At 43.7% G+C, this 22,327-nt stretch overlaps 1 protein-coding gene across 7 annotated transcripts in view; it reads right to left on the reverse strand.

Moving 5' to 3' along the window:
- Window positions 1-22,327, reverse strand: part of PEX5L (peroxisomal biogenesis factor 5 like) — a 173,027-nt gene that overhangs the window by 32,507 nt on the left and 118,193 nt on the right. For 5 of the 7 annotated variants that reach the window (XM_083504177.1, XM_083504175.1, XM_083504174.1 and 2 more), the window contains 4 exons: window positions 13,877-13,988; window positions 6,486-6,695; window positions 3,554-3,680; window positions 1,410-1,518 (listed from right to left, as the gene is read on the reverse strand). In XM_083504177.1, the coding sequence (XP_083360303.1) occupies window positions 1,410-1,518; window positions 3,554-3,680; window positions 6,486-6,695; window positions 13,877-13,988 (558 nt within the window). The remainder of the gene's footprint in view (window positions 1-1,409; window positions 1,519-3,553; window positions 3,681-6,485; window positions 6,696-13,876; window positions 13,989-22,327) is intronic. The other 2 variants (XM_083504176.1, XM_083504178.1) reach the window with 1 other exon arrangement.

Raw genomic sequence — 22,327 nt, forward strand, 5'->3', positions numbered from 1 at the left:
GATACAAAAAGGAGGAAAGGCCTGGAATTATCCAGGAACTATCCCAGGAATTATTCACCCAGATCTATCCCAGAATGCTTCTGTTGTGCAACCTCACTAGCTTGTTGTAAGGGGGGGGAAAGGGAGGGTGAAGAACTGCGTATACCACTGTGAGCTCTTTGGAGCAGAGATGGGATATGAATGCGCAATAAATAATTTTTTTTTTTAAAAAAAGAGAAAGTAGAAGTCCACTCCTCTGTGTGATGGCACAGCTGATCACCCATGGTCCTCTGTGCTGCCCTTGGCCATGCTGTGCTGCGACCATCAGGTGCTTGGACCTGTATGCTAAGCAGGCTGAATTTTAGTTCTATTAAAAGCAATAAAATCCCACCACATTCCTTAAAATGAATTTAAGTACCGGACATTAAAAAGCTTACCACTTAGGAAATGGGCCAATGTTTTGGTTTCTTCTGCTTTTTAGTGCTCTCTTTTTTTTTTTACTGCACTATCAATCTTCCAGCATGTCTGCAAGAGCTGAGCTGCAGTCACTCTGATTTATGCCCATAAGAGTATTTATAGCATGGAAGTGTTTTGTCAAAAAATCTCATGTTTTTCCGACAGCCAACTGGTGGGGATCTCCTCTTCCACCCCCACCTTGCAACTGACTTTCCAGAGCCTTATATGAAGCAGCACACAAATGATAGAAGCAACAACAAACTGGCAAATCCTGGTCATCTGTAGGATTCATGTCACGGAGAGATGGTCCTAAGTCTCCTCCTTCTAACATAAAAGGTAAAGGACCCCTGACAGTTAAGTCCAGTCGCGAACGACTCTGGGGTTGCGGCGCTCATCTCGCTTTACTGGCCAAGGGAGCCAACGTTTGTCCACAGACAGTTTTTCTGGGTCATGCGGTTCGAAACCCCGCAATGGGGTGAGCTCCCGTTGTTCGGTCCCAGCTCCTGCCAACCTAGCAGTTCAAAAGCACGTCAAAGTGCAAGTAGATAAATAGGTACCGCTCTGGCGGGAAGATAAACGGCGTTTCCGTGTGCTGCTCTGGTTTGCCAGAAGCGGCTTAGTCATGCTGGCCACATGACCCGGAAGCTGTACGCCGGCTCCCTCGGCCAATAAAGCAAGATGAGCGCCGCAACCCCAGAGTCGGTCACGACTGGACCTAATGTTCAGGGGTCCCTTTACCTTTTACTAATGGTCAACTAACTAAGCATGGATGTTATTATACTCCCTCTGCTTAGAGCAGAGAAAAGGCAGAGGGAGTGATGTGCTGAAATCCATTCCCCCGCCAAAGAAATAAATTTAGCTGCTTTTCTCCCGTTGGGGCTGATGGGAGTTGTAGTCCAAAGCAGCTGGAGGACACCAGCTTGGAAAAGCCTTCCTTGAACGCAGAACTTGTCCAAAAGACGCTGACCTCTTACCTTTGGTGCAAGTGCAGGAGCAGGCGCTAATTCTATATCCGAGGCTGAGTCAGATTCCAGTGCGGTCTTGACAGTGGCCAACTCTGACTGGGATCTGTTCTCTGCAGACCTAAGGGAGGAAAAGGATTTGTAGACCCCATCACTGCAACACTGGCAGAGCAGATGCACTCGGGACAAAAGCACACAGAGTCTTGCCTACATCATAGGATGCATGCTTCGTGATCCTAGGTATGTGCAAAACAGTGAACAGAGGAAGAAAGGGCAGTGATATATGACAGAGGAAGAAAGGGCAGTGATATGATATGACAGAGGAAGAAAGGGCAGTGATATGATTTTGGCACAACTCATTATAATTCCCAGGCTTGTGGTGAGAGAAAAATGGTTCTATCCTCGCAGATGTTGTAGAGAGGAGCAACAGTAGTGTTTCTGTGAAAGTGAGCAAAGTCAGTAGCAAAGGTGGGGTTTTTGTTTTGTTTTAAGAAAAGCTTTTTGAGGTTGCGTCCGCACCATATGCTTAAAGCAATCTTTCATCAATTTACGAGTCATGACTTTCCCCAAAGAACCCTAGAAACTATAGTTTGTTAAGGCTGCTGAGAGTTGCTGTTGTTGTTTAGTCATTTAGTTGTGTCTGACTCTTCATGACCCCCTGGACCAGAGCACACCAGGCACTCCTGTCTTCCACTGCCTCCCGCAGTTTGGTCAAACTCACGCTGGTAGCTTCAGGAACACTGTCTAACCACCTCGCCCTCTGTCGTCCCCTTCTCCTTGTGCCCTCCATCTTTCCCAGCATCAGGGTCTTTTCCAGGGAGTCTTCTCTTCTCATGAGGTAGCCAAAGTCTTGAAGCCTCAGCTTCATGATCTGTCCTTCCAGTGAGCACTCAGGGCTGATCTCCTTCAGAATGGAGAGGTTTGATCTTCTTGCAGTCCATGGGACTCTCAAGAGTCTCCTCCAGCACCATAATTCAAAAGCATCAATTATTCGGGGATCAGCCTTCTTGATGGTCCAGCTTTCACTTCCGAGAGTTGCTAGGAGACCCTTAACAAACTACAGTTCCCAGGATACTGGGGCAGAGGGAAACCATGACTCTTAAAGTGGTATAAGAGTGCATTAAACGTACAGCGGGGTGTGAACTTAAATGCAATTCAATTAGGAATAATGCCCAAAACATTGAACGCTATCGTAAAGTTGTCCCTTTTGCTGCTGTGAGGCTTGCCCCAGGGATCTCTTTGCAAGCACCATTTCATTTCCTAGGAAAGAGTGCTTGCAAAATCTGGAAGCAGCAGATGGATATCTTCGCCCTCCTACCTCTGGGAATAGTAATGCCAAGAAAGCCATGGGCACATGATGAATTGGCCATCCCTGCCATTAATACATGACAGTTTGCTATCCTTTAATGGTAGCTCTGCTAGCTAATATGGTTGCACGACTGAATTCTAATTGTTGGCACTGTAAACAAGCCAAGGGATGGTTTTCCCATATGTACTGGGAATGCCCAGAGGTAAAAGAAATTCTGGAATAAAATCCTAAAGGTTATTAATGAAATTTTTAAAGTGAAGCTTTCAATAGACTTTGATTTCATGACAATGGGTATACTTGGAAACACGGCTATAGAGAAAGGTGACCAGTGTACCTTCAAAGCTATGATATTAGCGGGAAAGGCAATGATAGCTTTCGGTTGGAAAGACAGAGGAAAAAAGGACAGTTGAGGCATGGAATAGTTATTTGTTTGAACTTATTCAGTCGGACATTGTCGCAGTCATGTCACAGGAAACAACGTGGAAGGTCAAGTCCACCATAATAAGGAACAGATGGAACCCCTATCTTCAATGGATAAAAACTACTGGAACAAAAGACATTCGGTGGAAACTAAAGACGCTATGCCCACGGCTGAGGATAATTGTTTGAACCCTTCCAATGGATATGGGGGGGGGGGGAGGGAAAGGAAATAATTGTATGGGAAATTTAAAATTGGAACGAGATAATATAATGTATGTAAAAATCCTAAACTTGAATAAAACATAAAAAAATAAAAATAATAAAATAATAATAATGGTAGCTCTGAACCTGCTGCCCGAGGCAGGATGCTTCACCCTGCACAACAGCAGGGCCGGCCCTGTTGCAAAAGCTGGTAAGTATGTTTTACCATAGAAATTCTTTTGATGGAGCTCTAGTAGATGAAGGTTTTCTCTCCGGTGCTGGGAAGCCTTTGCTGGCTCTGTCTCCATGAAACTTCACATCATCCCATTTCTCTAGCTGCGCCTGGATATTGACTGAGAAGGAGAAAAGAAAACAAGATCTCTCGCAAGGCCTCAGGAATACATTGCTTTCATTCCAGAGCCAAACAAGTTCAGGGAGGAAACAGTCACTCTGTGGAGCTAAAAAATAAATCTCATCCACTCCAAGCTATATGCTGCTCTTATTGCTATCAGTGTTGTTACAGCTAAGGACAAGACGAGCTTGAGAGCCAACAATACATTTGCACAAATGGTCACATTTCACACAGACATGACACTTCGGGAAATCACTGCGACTTTGCTAAAGGTCATTTCATTCAAAATAGCTTTTGCACCTGCCACTTTCCTAAGCGATGGGGAAGATTTACAGGGACAGTTTCCTTGTGAGGAGAGAGGACTGGAGACATGTGTGTGTTTTGTTGCATCTGTCTCTTTTACAAAAAATGGGTTTAACTCAAAAGCCTCTCCTACTTTCAGCACCCTTTCTTGCATGCTGAGAAGCTGGGGAGCATTTTGATGATGATAATGATGTATGTGAATATGAAAAAACATGCAACGACAATCATACTCCCAGGAATACCAATGTTCTAGTGGTTGTCATTTTTTTAACCAGCAGAATACATAGTGAAGGGAATTTTGTTTGTTTGTTCTCACTCTTAACTGGCTTTATGATACCCTAATACAGTCGTACCTTGCATCCTGAACGCCTTGGTACTCGGACGTTTTGGCTCCCGAATGCCGCAGACCCAGAAGTGAGTGTTCTGGTTTGCGAATGTTCTTTGGAACCCAAACATCCGATGGGGCTTCCGTGGCTTCCGATTGGCTGCAGGAACTTCCTTCAGCCAATCAGAAGCCATGCTTTGGTTTCTGAATGTTTTGGAAGTTGAATGGACTTCCGGAACAGATTCTGTTTGACTTCCAAGGTACGACTGTATTGCTCTGAAGCCATGAGGGTGATACTTCCTGCCCTCATTTTTAAGCCCGGTAACGCTAGCTGGGATTCATGGAAGCATGACAAGGAAAATGGTGAGGCATGGCAGGGGATAATTCTACAAATTCTCCCTAGGATGGCTCCAATTTCAAGCCAGAAATTAATTGGGACAGAGACACACAATCGCAACCCCAAAGTGATACCAGCTCCAACATCCTCAAACGCCTATCAGAGACTTTTGAGCAACCTTTCCCAGCTTAGCTCCCAAATTCAAGAGTGTTTCCATGCAGGCCTTGCCTTGAGGGTAGGTGTGAGGGGAGGCAAGTACCTTCCAAGGTGTTCAGCTTTTAAAGAACTAGGGAAGCACAGCAGGTATTGGCAGAAAAGCAATCCAAGCAGAAAGGAAAGCTAAAGAAAAGGTGCAACTACATGAAAAAGAGTTCTAGGGCCAAGCTGGAGCTGTGAGCAGCTGTTTCCAAATAAAGGCCTGGAGGAATTGAACTGGATGTCTGCTGTGAGGCTAGCAGAATCACAGAGTTGGAAGGGATCCCAAGGGTTATCTAGTCCAATCCTCTGCAGTGCAGGAATCAATGCAGAAAGTACTGCTCTTTCCACTAAGTAGGGATCATTGTATCATTACACCTGCACCATCCATTTAAGGAATTATCATACCACTTTAACAATCATGGTCTCCAGCCCCCAATTCCTGGAAAGTGTCGTTTGTAAAGGGTGCTGAGAGTTGTTAGGAGACCCGTATTCCCCACACAAAGGTACAGTGTGGCCTAGGACCCACGTACAGTACCTACTGGATCGCCTCTCCTGGTATGCCCCACAGAGGACCTTAAGGTCCACAAATGACAACACTTTGGAGGTCCCAAGTCGCAAGGTGGTTAGATTGGTCTCAACTAGGGCTAGGGCCTTTTCAGTACTGGCCCCGACTTGGTGGAACACTCTGTCACAAGAGACTAGGGCCCTGCAGGACTTGACATCTTTCCCCAGGGCCTGCAAGACAGAGCTGTTCCACCTGGCCTTTGGTTTGGACTCAGTCTGACCCTTATGTTTCCCTCCCCTAATGGTTTTGATCTAGGGGCTACTTTTAAAATGAGGCTGCATTTTAAATTGCATTTTAACCTGTATTTTAAATTGGTCCTCCCCCCTTATTCTGTTTTATTGTAATTTTATTGGTGTTAGCTGCCCTGAGCTCGGCTCTGGCTGGGGAGGGTGGGGTATAAATAATAATAATAATAATAATAATAATAATAATAATAATAATAATAATAATTATTATTATTATTATCAATGCTCAGAGTTTTCCGGGAAGAGGGATTCATCATGGAATTGTAGCTCTGTGAGCAGGGCAATAGGGGTCTCATAACAACTCACAGCACTACAAACTCAGCTCCCATGATTCTTTGGGGAAAGCTATACTTGTTCAAAGTGGTACAATACTGCTTTAATATATAGTGTGGATTAGGCCATAGAGCAGGAGGGCACACTGCAGACCGTACAGTCTAAGGTCCCCAGCTCAATGCAGGGAATCCAGAGCATGAGTGTCCCCAATAGATGGCTATCCACTCTCTGCTTCAAGACCTCTAGTCTACCATCCCCTAGCTCTGATTTCTTGTATCAGGCTTAGCAATTGCAGAGGCTTCCTACCACTCACTAACCAGAGGGCTCAACATCACGTACCACTACCGCATGCCCTCCAGCTACTCAGTTGTAGTTCAGCAACATCTGGATGGCCAAAGGTACCCCACATCTGCATGCAATGGGTAGCTCGCCAGGCTGTGTTCCAGCCTGGCTTCCTGAAGCCCAAGCCCTGCAGTCAAGCAAGGCCTCAAAGAGTGAGGGAAAAGCAAAGCATGTGAAAAATGGGGAAGTTGTAGCTGGTGATCGAAGATGCTAAGTACCTAAATCCAATGGCGACTTCTCGGGAGCTCTGGCAGGCTGGATTTTCTGCTCAGCATCCACACTGATAAGGTCTGGATTGTCTGCCTTTTTCCTGTGAGTTGAAGCCTTCAAGCTTTCCCCTCTTGAGGAATTCTCCAGCTTTTTCACTTTGTTTTGGGTTTGGGAGACTGGTTCGCTCAGGTCCAAGAGATCCAGCCCTGTAGACAAAACTATCACAGGCCCAACATAATGAAACCGTTTTAAGCACTCGCTTTTATTGGATGTCGCATTTCCAGCGTCTTAAGAAGAAATGTGTTAAGGGTAAATCAAATTCTCAGACGTTAGAGCAAGTCAAGCTATATGTGACACACAGGTGAGTGGGGATTACACATCTCCTGTGTTTGGACTGGGTGGTCTGCCCTGTCCAAATTGAAAGGACAATAAGGGTGTGCTTATGTATCATATCTAATATGACTTCACAGCTAATAGCAGCTCCATGGGGACAATTTACACCAGGGAATCAATTTTGCAGGGTTTGTGTGTGTGTTAAGGGCTAAATCCTTCTCCCTATTCTGATTCAAATCAGCTGCTTCTCTGGCTACTGTTACCTTAAATAAATGCTGATTTAATTTCCCACAAGTAGAACTAAAATGTCAAACAATGGGATCAGCCAAATCATATGGAATACCATATAGCTCTCCTGAGTCTGTACTGGTGCAGTGAAGAATTACTTTTCTCTGGCATGAAAAGTTCTCTGCATGGAGAAAATAAACACACCACGATGCAGGGTTCCATGCGTCTGCCCACTTCCACTTTCATTTGTTTCTTAAAAAGTGGAACATTCAAACATGGAATCCCTCTCTTGCTGCCTAAAGTGGAAGAGTGAAACCATATGCTTTTTCTGCACATGTAGACTGGACATTAGGCAGAGGAATTATAGCTTGGTGCAGGTGTGGAGCTGCAGCCACAATCATTCTTCCATTTGCACTAACAACCGTGCCAAACTCCAGCATTTTATATATTTGGGTGGCGAGGTACACCCATGGGCAGCACACCTCCAGTGTGCCCTGAAAGTTGCCACCTTTGCCACCATGGTCCACCTGTTTACCTATGGACCCAATCCATGCTACTGGCCAGAAGGAAGGGACAAGGCAAGTGGAGGCTGCTGCCCTTTCTGCTGCCTCCTGTCTTTTCCTGAATCCCTGGAGACAGAAGGGGAGCCAAGAAGCAGTGGCAAAAAGGAAGAGGAAGGGCTGGACCGGGGAACTCCAGGGGGTCAGCAATGAGATCCCTGTTGAGGGGTTAGCAGGTATCTGATGTTACCAACCACTGACATCAGCCTTGATTATCAATCCGTTTCCCTTGCAGTTAGTTTGTGTTTCCATATCAAGGATTAGCAGCGGAGTGGTTTGGCGTTCAAAATGAATTGGAAAATATCCTTGTAAAAACACTACATTGTTAATGAGACTCAAGGGCTCATTAAGAAACAGTTATTAGATTCCATATGACAATAGGAATGATTGTGAGCCTTGTGTTTAATTAAATCTTGCATTTCCTGCATATTGTTTTAGGGGAGTGCATTAATTAGGGATGCAGATATACATAATCAGCCGGCCCAATGTCAGAATTGGTGTATTTAGCCATTTGAGTTGATGCATGTTTTAACCTTGGATTTCCCTGTCTCCTCCATTGGGATTGTTTGTGTTTCTTTTATACATTGGGGGTTTTGGGTTAAAAAAATGTAAAAACAACTCAGAAATCTTTGGGCATAATCACTCTTAAGACACAATAACTCCAGTGGAAGAGTGTGAGGCAGTGTTGTCCAAACTTTTTTCCAAGAGGGCCAGATTTGATGAAGTGAAGGGCCGTGAGGCTAGACCAAAGGGCCAACCGAAGTTGTTGACCTTTTTTTAGGATTAAGGAATTAAGGAAATAAACTGCCACAGGGGCCAGATTAAACCAACCGGCGGACCAGACTCCTTGGCAGGTTTTGAATAAACATACACAAATTTAGTGGCTGATAACATGGTAGATAGATAATATAAGGATTGATATATTTTTATAATATGCAGAGAATAACATGTGCTGAGAAATCAGACAGAGGAGCTGAGGGAAGTCTCGGGGGGGAGGGTTTGATGGGGAAATGGGAAAAAAGGAGAAAAATAATGTATATGATATGTTTTGATACATTGTTATGTTGAAATTCTTAATAATAATAATAATAATAATAATAATAATAATAATAATAATAAACCAACTGGTGGGCCGGAATAGGCCTCCGAAACAGACTTTGGACATGCCTGATATAAGGCATGTGGTTAACTTTGCTATTCAAATCAGTGCGACCTATGAAGGCTTAACTTTGGCTGACCTTTCCCATAGGGTTGCACCACAGCACCATAGTAGTAGGGCATCCGATTTGCATGCAGAAGAGCAGAGGTTCAGTTCCTGCCATCTTCAGGCAGGGCTGAGTGACTCCACTGGCCCTGCCTGAGATCTGAAGAGGCGCTGCTAATAGACAATACTGAGCTAGATGAAGCAAAGGTCTGACCCTGGCAGCTTCCTGTATTCCTATGTAACCTCTGTGGCCTCAGTTTTAAGGAGATACCAAATTCTGTTTGTCATTCGAAGGCATGCTCAACACCAGAGTATTTTCGTTTTGTTTCCTGTGCAGATTGTGCACTTTCACAAACAGCTTCATGCGATGCCTATTTTGTGAACACCAGTACCCTGGTCCAGTAAGGAGGATCTGACCACATGTAACCAATGTGGATGAAGATATTCATGAGAATTCTCATCACCTCTGTTTGCCCCACTGCTTTCCTCTGGGGAAACCCGATCTTTAGCGCTAAATTGGAACAAACAGCAATTAAGTGAGGTAGGAGAACTTAGGGGGGGGGGAAGACAATATATTTCACATCTGGCAACCGATGAGCCCCTTTGGTTTCAGATAGTACATGGGTAGATGAGTCTATAAAGCCAATTTTTAAATAACTCTGGAAGCGTATGAAAAATTGTGCGCTGGGCTTTTTAGACTCATACCCATGTACTATCTAAAACCAAAGGGGTACACTGATTGTCAGATGTGATTCCCCTCCCCCCCAGCTCTCCTACCCCACTAATTGGGTTTTGCATGGATTGCTGTTTGTTCTGATTTAGCTCTAAAACGTTTTCCGGTGTGGCAAGGCAAATGGAGAACTGAAGCAGAAGAGTTTGGATTCGATGTCCCGTTTTATCACTACCCAAAGGAGTCTCAAAGCAGCTAACATTCTCCTTTCACTTCCTCCCCCACAACAAACACTCTGTGAGGTGAGTGGGGCTGAGAGACTTCAAAGAAGTGTGACTGGCCCAAGGTCACCCAGCAGCTGCATGTGGCGGAGCGGAGACGCGAACCCGGTTCCCCAGATTACGAGACTACCGCTCTTAACCACTACACCACACTGGCTCTCTGCTGGGACTCATGCCTAGAAAGCACGAGACGAGTGGGAAACCACTCGGACCCATGCTTCCTAGGTACAGGACAAACAGAAAAGTGGATGAGCCCTAGGTCCCAGGCAACCGAATGGATGCATCTTGTGACATAGAGGGTGATATGCACCCTCACGCCTGTAAATAAATAGAGTAGAATTGAAGCCCTTCATTGAAATCCTAAACAAAACGACTGGTATTCATTCCCCAGTGGGACTTATTTTTAAGCAGCTGTGTTTCTAAGCAAGCATCACTAAAGTAAGCAAGTCCAGAAAGGTAGAGCCACCCTCCCGACACCTACAATTCCCAGCACCCTCAACAAACTAGGATTCTTGGGGGGGGGGTGAGTATACTACTGTTGGACAAAACCCCATTTGCTTGGCCCCAGTGTCATCCAGAAAAAATGAAGCTGTGTGGGATTCTTTTAGGTGACATTCTGAAGCTGTTTCCCCTAACCGTTTTGCTGATGCTGTGAGTTTATTCCCTCCCCTCCCAACTCGCTCGACTTTAACGTGTTTGAACATCTGTGTCAGTGTGGCTTAGCTAAGTTGGCATATACATGGTTCATAAGAGGATTTCGACAAGCTCATGAAAGGCATCAACAGTTATTAAGCAGAAAAGAGGATATAGAGGTCGTATACAGGATGTCCCCAAACCTCTGGGACTGGTAGAAAAACGGGGAGTGACTGACAGAGGATGGAAGACGTCTGAATGTTTCGTGGCATCTCCTTCCTTTTTGCAAAAATATAGATATATGCTGGGCTGGCTGGATCTGTGGTGTACCAGAGTTTTGTGGTCATTTGGTTATTGGCTATATATAAAAAATGCAAATATCTCTTTTCCCAGTGATAGACATGAGAAGAGGTCAATTAGGGTTACCCCAACTTTGTGCAAATCTCTGGGTGAATTACAGACACATGCCACCATCAAATTTAACATTAAAGCAACAATATCCCCAATTATACAGATTTGGGGGTCAAGCCTTTAATATGGCAGGCTTGCCCTGTGGAACACTTTGCCACTAGAGGTTTAGCAGGAACTGTCTCCCTTCAAATTGTACTGTTCAGACAGACCTTCACAATATGACTTTCTCTTATTAACCAACTGATACCTGTTTTATTGATTTATTATGTTTTATGGTTATCTTTAGGCTGGCTTTATTATGTTTTGTATGTTGTGAGCTGCCTTGGTCAGCTTTACGAAAGTGCAGAGTACAAATATTATCTGTTCACTGCATGTCTACCCCACCTCTTCTCCAAGGAGCTCAAGCTGGTTTACATGGTCCAACCCTTCCTCAGACAACCCCTACAACAATCCTGTGAGGTAGGGTAGACCGTGACTGGCCCAAGGTCGCCCCGTGACCTTCATGGCTCAGTGGGGAATTTGAAGGCTGGTCTCACAGGTCCTAGTCCAGCACACTAACCACTGCACCACACTTAAAATCTATCTATCATCTATATCTATCTATCATCTATCATCTATCATCTATCATCTATCATCTATCATCTATCTATCTATCTATCTATCTATCTATCTATCTATCTATCTATCTATATCTCTCTCTATCTATCTATCTATCTATCTATCTATCTATCTATCTATCTATATCTATCTATCTATCTATCATCTATCTATCTTCTATCTACTATCTATCTATCTATCTATCTATCTATCTATCTATCTATCTATCTTCTATCTATCTATCTATCTATCTTATCTATCTATCTTATCTATCTATCTATCATCTATCTATCATCTATCTATCATCTATCTATCATCTATCTATCATCTATCTATCATCTATCTATCTATCTATCTTTCTATCTATCTATCTATCTATCTATCTATCTATCTATCTATCTATCATCATCATCATCTTTCTTTCTGTCTGTCTGTCTGTCTGTCTGTCTGTCTGTCTGTCTGTCTATATCTATCTATATCTATCTATCTATCTATCTATCTATCTATCTATCTATCATCTATCATCTTTCTATCATCTATCTATCATCTCTCTCTCTCTCTCCTCCTCTCTCTCATCTATCTATCATCTATCTCAAAGAAACAGTGATAAACTGGATAATTACATTCCCTAAGAAACACTCACCTGAACGAAAAGGAAAAAGGCCACGGCTCAGTAGCAGGGCACTTTTTATGCATACAGAAGGCCCCAGATTCAGTCCTTGGCAACACCAGTTAAAATGGCAGGGTAGTAAGTGACATGAAAGGGCTCTTCCAGAGACCCTGGAGGGACACTGCCAATCAGAGCAGACAACACTAGGCGATTTGCCTGACCCATCATAATGCAGCCTCCTGTTTCTCCCAGACGGAGATAAACAACAATGGAAAGGTTTACTGAGGTCCATGTTGAGGACAAAGCAAGCTGCCATATACTAAACCACACTACTGGTCCATCTAGCTGGATATTGCCCCTGTTGGATGGTAGCCCTTCTCCAAGTTATCAGACAGGAGACTCTTCCACACCTACCTGAAGATGCCAGGGGCTGAACCTCGGTCCTTCTGCATGCAATATATATGGTTTATCACAGAGCTATGGGCATTTCCTCTTCCGGAAGTGAACTTCCTGGCCTAAATATTAGGTCATCTTTTTCTAGTCTGGCCCTGACACCTTGTATGCCAAGTGACTCTTTGTCAACATTCTGACTCTGCAGCCCTCAAGGTTGTGCTGCTCAGATCCTGCTCTTCCTCGGTGCCTGTTTTGAATTCTTGAAAGAAGCAGTAGTGAATTCTTCTTCTTCTTTTTACTTAGCATAAGAACTGCCTTCCTAGGTCAGACAAATAAAGCATCCAGCCCAGAATATTGTCTCCAGTAGCAGCCAATAAAAGCTCTAGGGGAGATGCACTCAGCAGCACAAAGCAGTCTTCTGATGGAGACTTATAGATGTTTTAGAAGTGATGACTTGCCCCTCAACCCTCTTAGGTAAAATTTCTGTTTGAAAACAGTTTTTATTCCTTCTTAGAGGGAGAGAAGGTAGCTGATAAATGGCTTTCGAGGGAGAGAAGAAGCAATGGGCACCAGGAAGTTAGCAGAAGAAGATGATGCAACAGCAGATATATTTGGACAAGGAAGCAGAAGATTAAGTCAGGATCAAACACACGAGGACACAGAGAACAGAGGACTATGGCGAAGGATGGGAGTCAGATGAAAGGCTAAAAATATGAAAGTAGGTCAAAAGATAGATGTAAATGTGCCTCACTTTTTCCTCTTCAAGGGCAGTTTCACCAGCAATTAGGCCAAGGATGGGGAACTTATGGCCTTTCAATTGCTGTTGGACTACAACTGTTGTAATGCCTAATGACTGGCCATACTGATTGGTGCTGGCAAGAGTCTGACAACTGTTGGAAGCCTAACAGAGGGATCATTCACTTAGTAAACTAAGGGTTAATTTTGTTGACAGGCAGCTAACCAAGAGAGGTGGTGACAGTGGAGATATTTCCTAGGAACCCGTCAGAATGGCGTGATACTTGCTGAGGTAGCGCACACTCTGATTGGCTGTGTAGTTCTGACGGAGTTTTCTCCTGTGCGTGTAGTTGTAAGTCTTCCTGCTGTGAACAAGGCCTGAATGAAGAAAGGCAAAACCTCTCTGTTTATTTCGCTTCATATTATCTACAGCTTTTGTTCCTTTTACCCAGCAAAGTATTATCAGTTTCTTTTGCATTCTGGACTCTGCCTGCAAGTGGCTCTGCTAACAACACCAGTTTGCCCTTCCTTGAATTAAGCCTTCAGTTGTGTGTGTGTGTGTGTGTGTGTGTGTGTGTGTGTGTGTGTGTGTTTGCATCCCTTTCTATTAAGATTATGCTGGGCACACATAACTCTCCACTTCATGAGCTTTTGAAGGGTGGTGGAGTAGGGGAACAGCTCAATGCCAGACAACATCCAAGAATTGCTTTGAACATGACCAACAGTAGTAGAACTTTCAGTTACCTGCTGTATTGGACGTCACAGGCCTTGCAATGGCTTCTGATTTGGTTTCGCAAAGAAAGTCATCGATGGAGGGGCTCAGGAGGGGTCTGCTTTCTTGTTGCTCATTCACCAGCTAATGACAGAAAAGCACAAGTGGATGTGTGTGTTTGTGTGTGAGTCTCTCGAATGGCTGAACTATGCATAATAAGTCTTTCGAAAGCACAAAACAAAATGGATATAGCAATTGGGTGTGAGGCAGCAAATAAAAAGAGAGACACCATTAAGCAATACCTACGACACTCAACTTTAGATTTCAGCATTATATTCAGAATTCGAAAGAAATGTTTTACACAATTTATGACCAAATTAACCCAGATTTTGCATGGCACTTCAATAGCTGGCAGATACATTTTTGTATTTGTTATTTTCCACCTAGTAATTAGTCAGTGTTGTAACATGCCCTTGCGTCTGAAGTGACCTTCCTCCACCAGATGTTGTTGGACCACAACTCCCATCAGCCTCAGCTAATATGGCCAACGGGGGGCACCAGGTTAGAGTTGTTTGCCCAACAGCAACATCTGCAAGGCACCAACTTGGGGAACGCTGCTCTAGATTACGCAAGAAACTTCAGGAAGTCCTCCAGCTCAGGCTAGAAATGCAAAAGAAGAGTCGCATCAACACCATACATTTAAAACACTTTATGCCATTTCAATAGTTACGGCTCCCCCTGTAAAAAAGAAGAAGAAAAGACAATGGGAACTATAGTTTTTAAAGGGTGCTGGGAGTTGTAATTCTGATATGTTTTCCAACAACTCTCAGCATCCTGTATGGTGTGGATGTGACCATGGGGGCAGAGATGTGCTTGCGGCTTTCCCCTCATCCAATTTAGCTGTACAATTGCCTAAGTAAACAAAAAGTGAGCTTCCAATTTGGACTTTGAGGACATTTGAGATGAGCTAAAGGGCAGCAAAACACCAGTGGATATAAAGTAGGGTCAAACCTGACTAACTGCTGGGTGGAGAGCAAACCAGGGACTCCTAGCAGCATAACCAAGCAAAGAGTTGGGGATGCAATCCATATAATAATAATAATAATAATAATAATAATAATAATAATAATAATTTATTATTTGTACCCCACCCATCTGGCTGGGTTTCCCCAGCCACTCTGGGCGGCTTCCATAGAAACCAAAAATACACTAAAATATCACACATTAAAAACTTCCCTGAACAGTATGTTGAAGACGGCATACATGCCTTACATTTAAAGCACATGGCTTCCCCAAAAGAATGCTGGACACTGTAGCTTTTTAAGGATGCTGGGAATTTTAGTACTGCAAGCGGCAAACTCCTTCTTTGGAGAAAGCAATGCGCTTTAAATGTACAGTGTGAACGCAGCTCAGCAGATCTCAGAAACCCCCTTTCAGGGTTTTCAAGGACCGCTTGATTAGGACACTCCAGTCCTTCAACACCAATGGCAGACATACAGGGCCATGGACTGTAAATCTGGAAGGCACCAGGTTGGCAAAGCTTGCTAGAGCCAGATGCCAAACTCATTCTTTGAGTGTGGATCCTTATTGAGGGACAATGGGACCATCCTCACACAAGCCAATAGGCTTGGGAAGACCTAAAGAGCTGCAAGAGGACCATTGGGGTTTTGTTTTTAAAGGGGTGGGACTGGGGGTGAGAGCCTCAAAAACAATCCACAGTGGACTGACCAAGCAACTCTATGTGCCAGTGGGGTGTGGAGGATACAGGAAATTAGGGTGTCATGGGGAAAGATCCTGCCTGGAATCCCAAACAGTAGCTTTCCACACAGCAACATTTTCTCGCAGTCCCCACTTGCCTGTGATCATTGCAATCCTTTATATTTATGTATACAGGCTGTGAATGCCTTGTGGAGGTTTGCTGTCGTAGAGGGGAAGAAAAAGGATACATCAACCTCTCCCTCCTGTTACCATCCATGGGTGACCTGCACACCCATCAGGCTCTGGATTGCACATCAATGTGCTAAACCATCAGCTCCAGTGCACATGTGGGAATTTGGAAGGGCAAATGGTGGCTACATTGCTCACTTCAGGGCCAATAAATGCTCTGCACATGTAATTGTACTGAAACAATTGCGACATTCCTTGTGCCTATGAAACTACATGGCCACATCAGACCCCCTGATGTGGAACACAGGGTTTACTGAGAACCCTCAACCTGCTTCTGAGTTTTCATTGATTAGCTGTCCTACTTTTCAATCTATTATTCGACTCATTAAGTGGCTAAAATAAATCATTTTGTGGCACTATGCTGAGGCTATTGAATTAAGATAACTGCTTCATCTCATGAGTGAATATAACCAGATAATATATTATTTTGAAAGGTCATCTTAGAAGAAACTTGTTGTACCATGATACTGTTTGCCATCAGGTGATGGGGATGAGGTCAGCTCCCTGTTGTTGTTTGTAAAGCATTAAAAAAAATAAACAGATCGGCTGATGGAGTGATAGCAGTTTTATCCGCAACTTTAATGGAATTCTGCCATTTCAAAAATAAAATAAAGAATGCTAGAGACACAATGAATAATGCCATGTTTTGAGGTGGAAAAACAACTGTTTAGCTCTACTGTGGAACTCTATGGGCTTTATAAATCAAGGGTAAGAGCAGAACTTTTTTTCAGCCTGAACTCGCTGCAACTCAGTTCTGGCACGTCTCAGGTGGTCGCCATTGCCATTATAAGAGAACAAGGGTGTTCTGGCACCTCTTTTTCTAGAAAAAATAGCACTGGGTATGAGGAAATGAAAGGTTGGGAAAGGGCTTGGGTAAAGATAGCGAAGAGAGTTTCCTGAGGGATACCAGTGCAGAGGGCAATATGGAAGTCACCTTGAGCAACAATGTCAACACAACCCTGGGCTGTGTACAAATGTAACACGATTCATTGCTCATATCCTGAGCCTTCCACCTGCTTGGAGGAAGGGGATGAATTGCAACAGATAAGAACTTCCCAAATGAGTTGCTTGAGGCAGGCCTTCAATCACCAACTAGTTTTGCCAGAAAACCTATCCACATTGGCCAAGGTGGAACCAGTCCATTCAGACCCTGCAATGTGCCTTCCAGCAGGGCAATCTTTGCTTCCTGTGGATGGGAGCTGTGAGGCTGGTCCATCACAGCAAATGGGGCACTGCCCCACCAAGCTCAGCTAGGCCTCCCACCGCCCGCCATCTTACTTACATCCAGCCCACTAGCTGTTGGCTTTCTCCTGCTTCAGTCTCAGTGCTGCCATTTGTGGAACCCAGCAGAGAGAAGAATAGGGGCAAAACTAGCATGAGTTGCCTCTGCCTGTCGTTGACTCTGGCACCATCTACTGCTGGCCTCTCTACCAGTCCTCTGCCCCACCAGCCTAAGTGGGCACGGTCTACCAAGAGATGAGGAAGAGAAGGCTGGGGCAGTGACAGATTTGGCCCGGGTTTTTCAGAATTACCAATCCCTGATCAAAATGTGAAGGATTGTCACTGTGCTTGTCAATGGCTCCTGGCTAATTGCCAAGGAAATCAGAGAGGCAGAGAAAGAGCAAGCTTTTCAGTTCTTTCAGGAACTCAAAGAAGCCCAAGAAATGCACCTACTGTGAACCGATGTTGCTCCGATTAAAGCTCCCCATTCTGGCCAATACTTTCCTATCAATGAGACTCCTCCTGCTGCTTATGGTGGCTGCTAAGGGCAAATTTCCTTTGGGCTCTCTGTTCAGCTATTCACATCGAACGTCAGATTTTGGAGAAGGTGGGGCTCTGGTAGACTCTCCAGAGACAACTGGTCATTTAGCTGCTTCGCAGGCTGTCTCTGTCCAATGCTACCTTGTTCCTGCTCTCCGCCACCCGTTATTTCCCAACTCCTATCTTCTTCTAGCATGTGCCCTGTCTCATGGGATGCGGGTGGCGCTGTGGTCTAAACCACTGAACCTTTTGGACTTGCCAATCAGGAGATCGGCAGTTCGAATACCCATGACAGGGTGAGCTCCCGTCGCTCTGTCCCAGCTCCTGCCAACCTCGCAGTTCGAAAGCACACCAGTGCAAGCAGATAAATAGGTACCACTGTGGTGGGAAGGTAAAGGGCGTTTCCGTGTGCTCTGGTTTCTGTTACAGTGTTCTGTTGTGCCAGAAGCAGTTTAGTCATGCTGGCCACATGACCCGGAAAGCTGTCTGTGGACAAACGCCAGCTCCCTTGTCCTGAAAGCGAGATGAGTGCCACAATTCCATAGTTGCCTTTGACTGGACTTAACCATCCAGGGGTCTTTACCTTACCTGCCCTGTCTCAAACCATGCTTGTAGGTCTATACTCTCTGCACCTTCCTCCTCTCTGAAAGGCTCCTGGGGAGGCAGTCTCCACCAGTCCTCCTCAACTGCCCAACCCCTGACAAGGATGTGCTTCCATCTCCTGACGCCTCCTCAGAGTGTTTTGATCCCCTCGGCCTTGCAGGCCAGTGGAACAGAAGTTGTTAACTACTCAGTCCCATTTTTCTTACAACAGACCAGTACAGCTGCATTTTTAAGAATTTGTACATAGACTTTACCAGAATATCGTGTGGTTTAGCTATTCAGCAGTGGCAACTGTGCTATGGCATGCTCTCCAACACCTTGATTCCACAAACCGGGATGCACATCTTCCTCTTCGTGTTGCCACACGAGTCACGTGACACACACAAGGTCACGGAGGCCATATGGAGGTTCTTGCGAAAGTATCTTGCGTCCTTTTCTAAGCTTAAAATGCCCCGATGTCAAAAACTTTCTATTATGAGCACGAACACTGATGTCATTATTCTGATTCATTATTAGTAATTGAAGTCATTAGTCACTTAAAAAAAAACAAAAGCAAAAGTAGCTCAAAGTGGCTTACGGCAACAAACAAATAAATAACATATACATTAAAAACCGGCATAAAACTAATAACATGTAAAATATGTTCGTATTTTTTAAAAAGGCAGGACTAAAACATCCCACCCACTGATAAAAGGAAAGCCTGGTGGAAAAGATTTTTAAAAAAAAAAAACAAAAAAAACCCTGGTGCCTAAAGATAAGGTAGGTGAGCCTCCCTTAAGTTGTAAATTGTCAATTAATAAAGAGAATTATTCTGTGAGGTTTTGCTCCACCCCTTTATATAGTTTGTATTGAATGAATGGACTTGTAGTTGGGGATTTATTTATTTATTTGATGAGTGGTTGAAGATTCATCGCTTGCAATCTGCAGCCTGGCTTAAGCATAAAAGGAACAAAGGTACAGTGGTACCTTGGTACTCAAATGGCTTGGCTCCCGAACAAATCGGCTCCTGAATGCAGCAAACTCAGATGTGAGTGTTCTGGTTTGCGAACGTTTTTCAGAAGCCGAACGTCCAACAGGCTTCCCATTCCCTACACCCTCCTGCCCCAAATCGCTGTACTGGAAATTATTTATTATTTCATAAAATTTATACACTGCTTAGTTGTAAAGAAAACCTTGAAGCAGTTTATAAAGAGAATAAAACAATAGAATTATCAGTAAAAGCAGTTAAAAACAACAATTTAAAATACACATTCAACATTTCTGGGTAGGATTGTCTAAAACAAAAATGTTTTTAGCATTCCTTTGATCTCTCAACCTGAGCCTCCTATTGTTTAAGTGGGGTTGTTTTCTTGTGCATATTAATTATGAGTGCTTGTATTTTCAAGCTTGTGTAACTGGGTTTTATACTTGTAAACTGCTAAGAAGCCTATTTTGGCATAATGTGGTATATAAATTGATAAATAATAGCGTCAACTTCACCACCGGTGCTGGGGAGAACCCACAGCCACTCCTAGCAACGGATGGAGAAAAAAGGCAGAGAGACGTTTTCCTCCTCCTCTCTTAATACTTGAACCCACAGCTGTCCAACGAAGCCTAATGTTGGAAGATTCAGGAAGTACTATCTCATACAGTGCATAGTTAAGGTATGGAATTTGCTACCACAGGATGGATGGTTTTAAAAGGCAACTAGACAGTTTAGTGGAAGATAAGTGTTATGTACTGAAGTTCTCACCCTGGGCCAGCAGGGGGATACTGTAGGTAGTTATGCAAATAAGGGATCGAAAGTAACGTTCAGTGATTGGATAGTTTTAGAAAATTGTTACAGTTACGTTGTACTGGAGCTCTATATAAGCAGGCTGACTGAACCCTTCAATTCAGTTCTGTTCTGGCCTGTGAATAAACAAGAGCTGTTTGAAGAAGAAGAAGAAGAAGAAGAGTTTGGATTTGATATCCCGCCTTTCACTCCCTTTAAGGAGTCTCAAAGCGGCTAACATTCTCCTTTCCCTTCCTCCTCCACAACAAACACTCTGTGAGGTGAGTGGGGCTGAGAGACTTCACAGAAGTGTGACTGGCCCAAGGTCACCCAGCAGCTGCATGTGGAGGAGCGGAGACGCGAACCCGGTTTCCCAGATTACGTGACTACCGCTCTTAACCACTACACCACACTGGCTCTCATATCACTGTGCTGTCTGATATGTTCACCCACAACTTAACAATAAGGTTATTAGTCATAATGTCTGTCTGCTCCCTTCAATATTGGAGGCCGTGTGCTAGGAACTGCAATTGAAATTGCGATTAGGGTCACACACTGCATGTGGATTTCCTGTGAGCATCTGGTTGGCCTTTGTGAAAACCGAATGCTGGACTAGATGCATCTTTACTTTGATCCAGTAGTTCTGCATTTACATTATTATTTTTAATAAGTACAAATAATGATACACAGCCTCATATTAAAATGCAGCTCAGTGGTTTTCCATCCAGTTGAACAAGATTCACTATATGTGTGTGTGTGTGTGTGTGTGTGTGTGTGTATACATAAAATAAAAAGTTAAACTGAAGTTCTTTGACTCTCATCCTTTCATGCTTACTTATGATAAAAACCAGCTAATAGAAAATCTCTTTCATTTATATGAAGGGAAGGCAACTCAACTTATAGGCAGCCAGCCAATTTCTGAGATCTGTTCCTTCAAGGCGGTTTTTATTTAATTTTTTTAATTATTCTCATGGGGATAGTCTGGCAGAAATTATATGCGAAAAATAAGTAAAAGAGGCAATAAAACATTAACTTACAAACGGTCTGGTTATCTGTTAATTGTTATGGCTTAAGAGTTCTTAGAGACAAATAAAGCTTACTGGCAGTTGCCCAGAGATGATTTTTCAAGCTATGTTACATATCTGGTTTGCTTAGGCGTACGAGGAACAAGGATCAAAACGCAGAGCAAGATCATCTCTACCATTAGGCAGAAGGAAGCAACTGCTTCGAGCAGCTACTTTTAGGTGTCATGAAAGGGCAAATGGTTACCGTAATTTTTTATGTAATATAATTATCGTATTATAGAAGGGCTTGTGAGACTTCCTGTCTCAGGGTACAAGATAGCTTGGCCAGGCTCGAGTACTACTCACCTTGAGGTGGGGTTGTGTGTGTGTGTGTGTGTGTGTGCATTTGCTATTCCATCTCAGGCAGCAAAATGTCTTTGGCCAGTGCTGATGGCTGCAACCCATTGGACTTGCACCACATTCCTCTGGAATATGGACTCTTGAATGCTCCCCTTTAGGAGTCTTGCCTGATGCTGTTTCTGATGCGCAGGCCTATTTATTGACTCAGACGTCGAGTTCTTATATAACATAATCGCCTGGCTTTCTGTCGTTCCTGTTGGGTCTTCCAAAACACATTTTACCATGGTTTTAGTCCTTCCTTATTTTAGCTACTCAGAGAGGTTTTACCTGAAGAGTGGGAAAGACCTTCCTTAAATAAATAAATGAAATAACCAACATAACATCTGGCAGTTTAAGCAGATCCACGAGGGGCTGCAATACACATTACCGGCTTAAAACACAAATAGGCCATCCTTTTCCTCAATTTGGATCAAAGCTGCTTTGGAGGAAAATGTATCAAAACACAGTATTCCACAAGAAACAACATGGCAGCTACAGGCTAGAAATAGATTTGTTTGTACACCACTTTTTAAGCCAGTGGTGATAGCTTACTGCATACAGTGTTAATGGGAGTGTATATTCAGCCAGGGTTGTAGTAGTTTCCCCTACAACTATTCCCTGTACAAACTATTGTTTATTTTTGTCCATTATGTAGCTGCTGTATCATATAGTACAAGTGACACTTTTAAGTATTACACAGTTTCCAAAACAAGGACGTTCTTGATAAATTGACAGATGGTATTTCACTCCCTCAACCAAATGGGCATACCCTACTACAAAATACCTGATATTTATGAGCTGATCTTACTTAGAAAATATGCCGGCATCCATTCTGCAATGGGTGGAAATATATATTTGAAATCCTGTTGCGTACTATGTTCTCAGTGTTAAGATTCTGCCATCTAGGCAGGCAAACCTTTGTAGGCCTCATTTTATGCAGAAATCAAAATAAACACACTAAAGTACTTGGCAGATGATTCTGCCTTGGGCAGACAGTTGGGACTTACTAGTCATTC

Source organism: Podarcis liolepis (genome assembly GCF_965112155.1).
Source record: "Podarcis liolepis genome assembly, chromosome: 5".
In the NCBI taxonomy this organism is placed as follows: domain Eukaryota; kingdom Metazoa; phylum Chordata; class Lepidosauria; order Squamata; family Lacertidae; genus Podarcis; species Podarcis liolepis.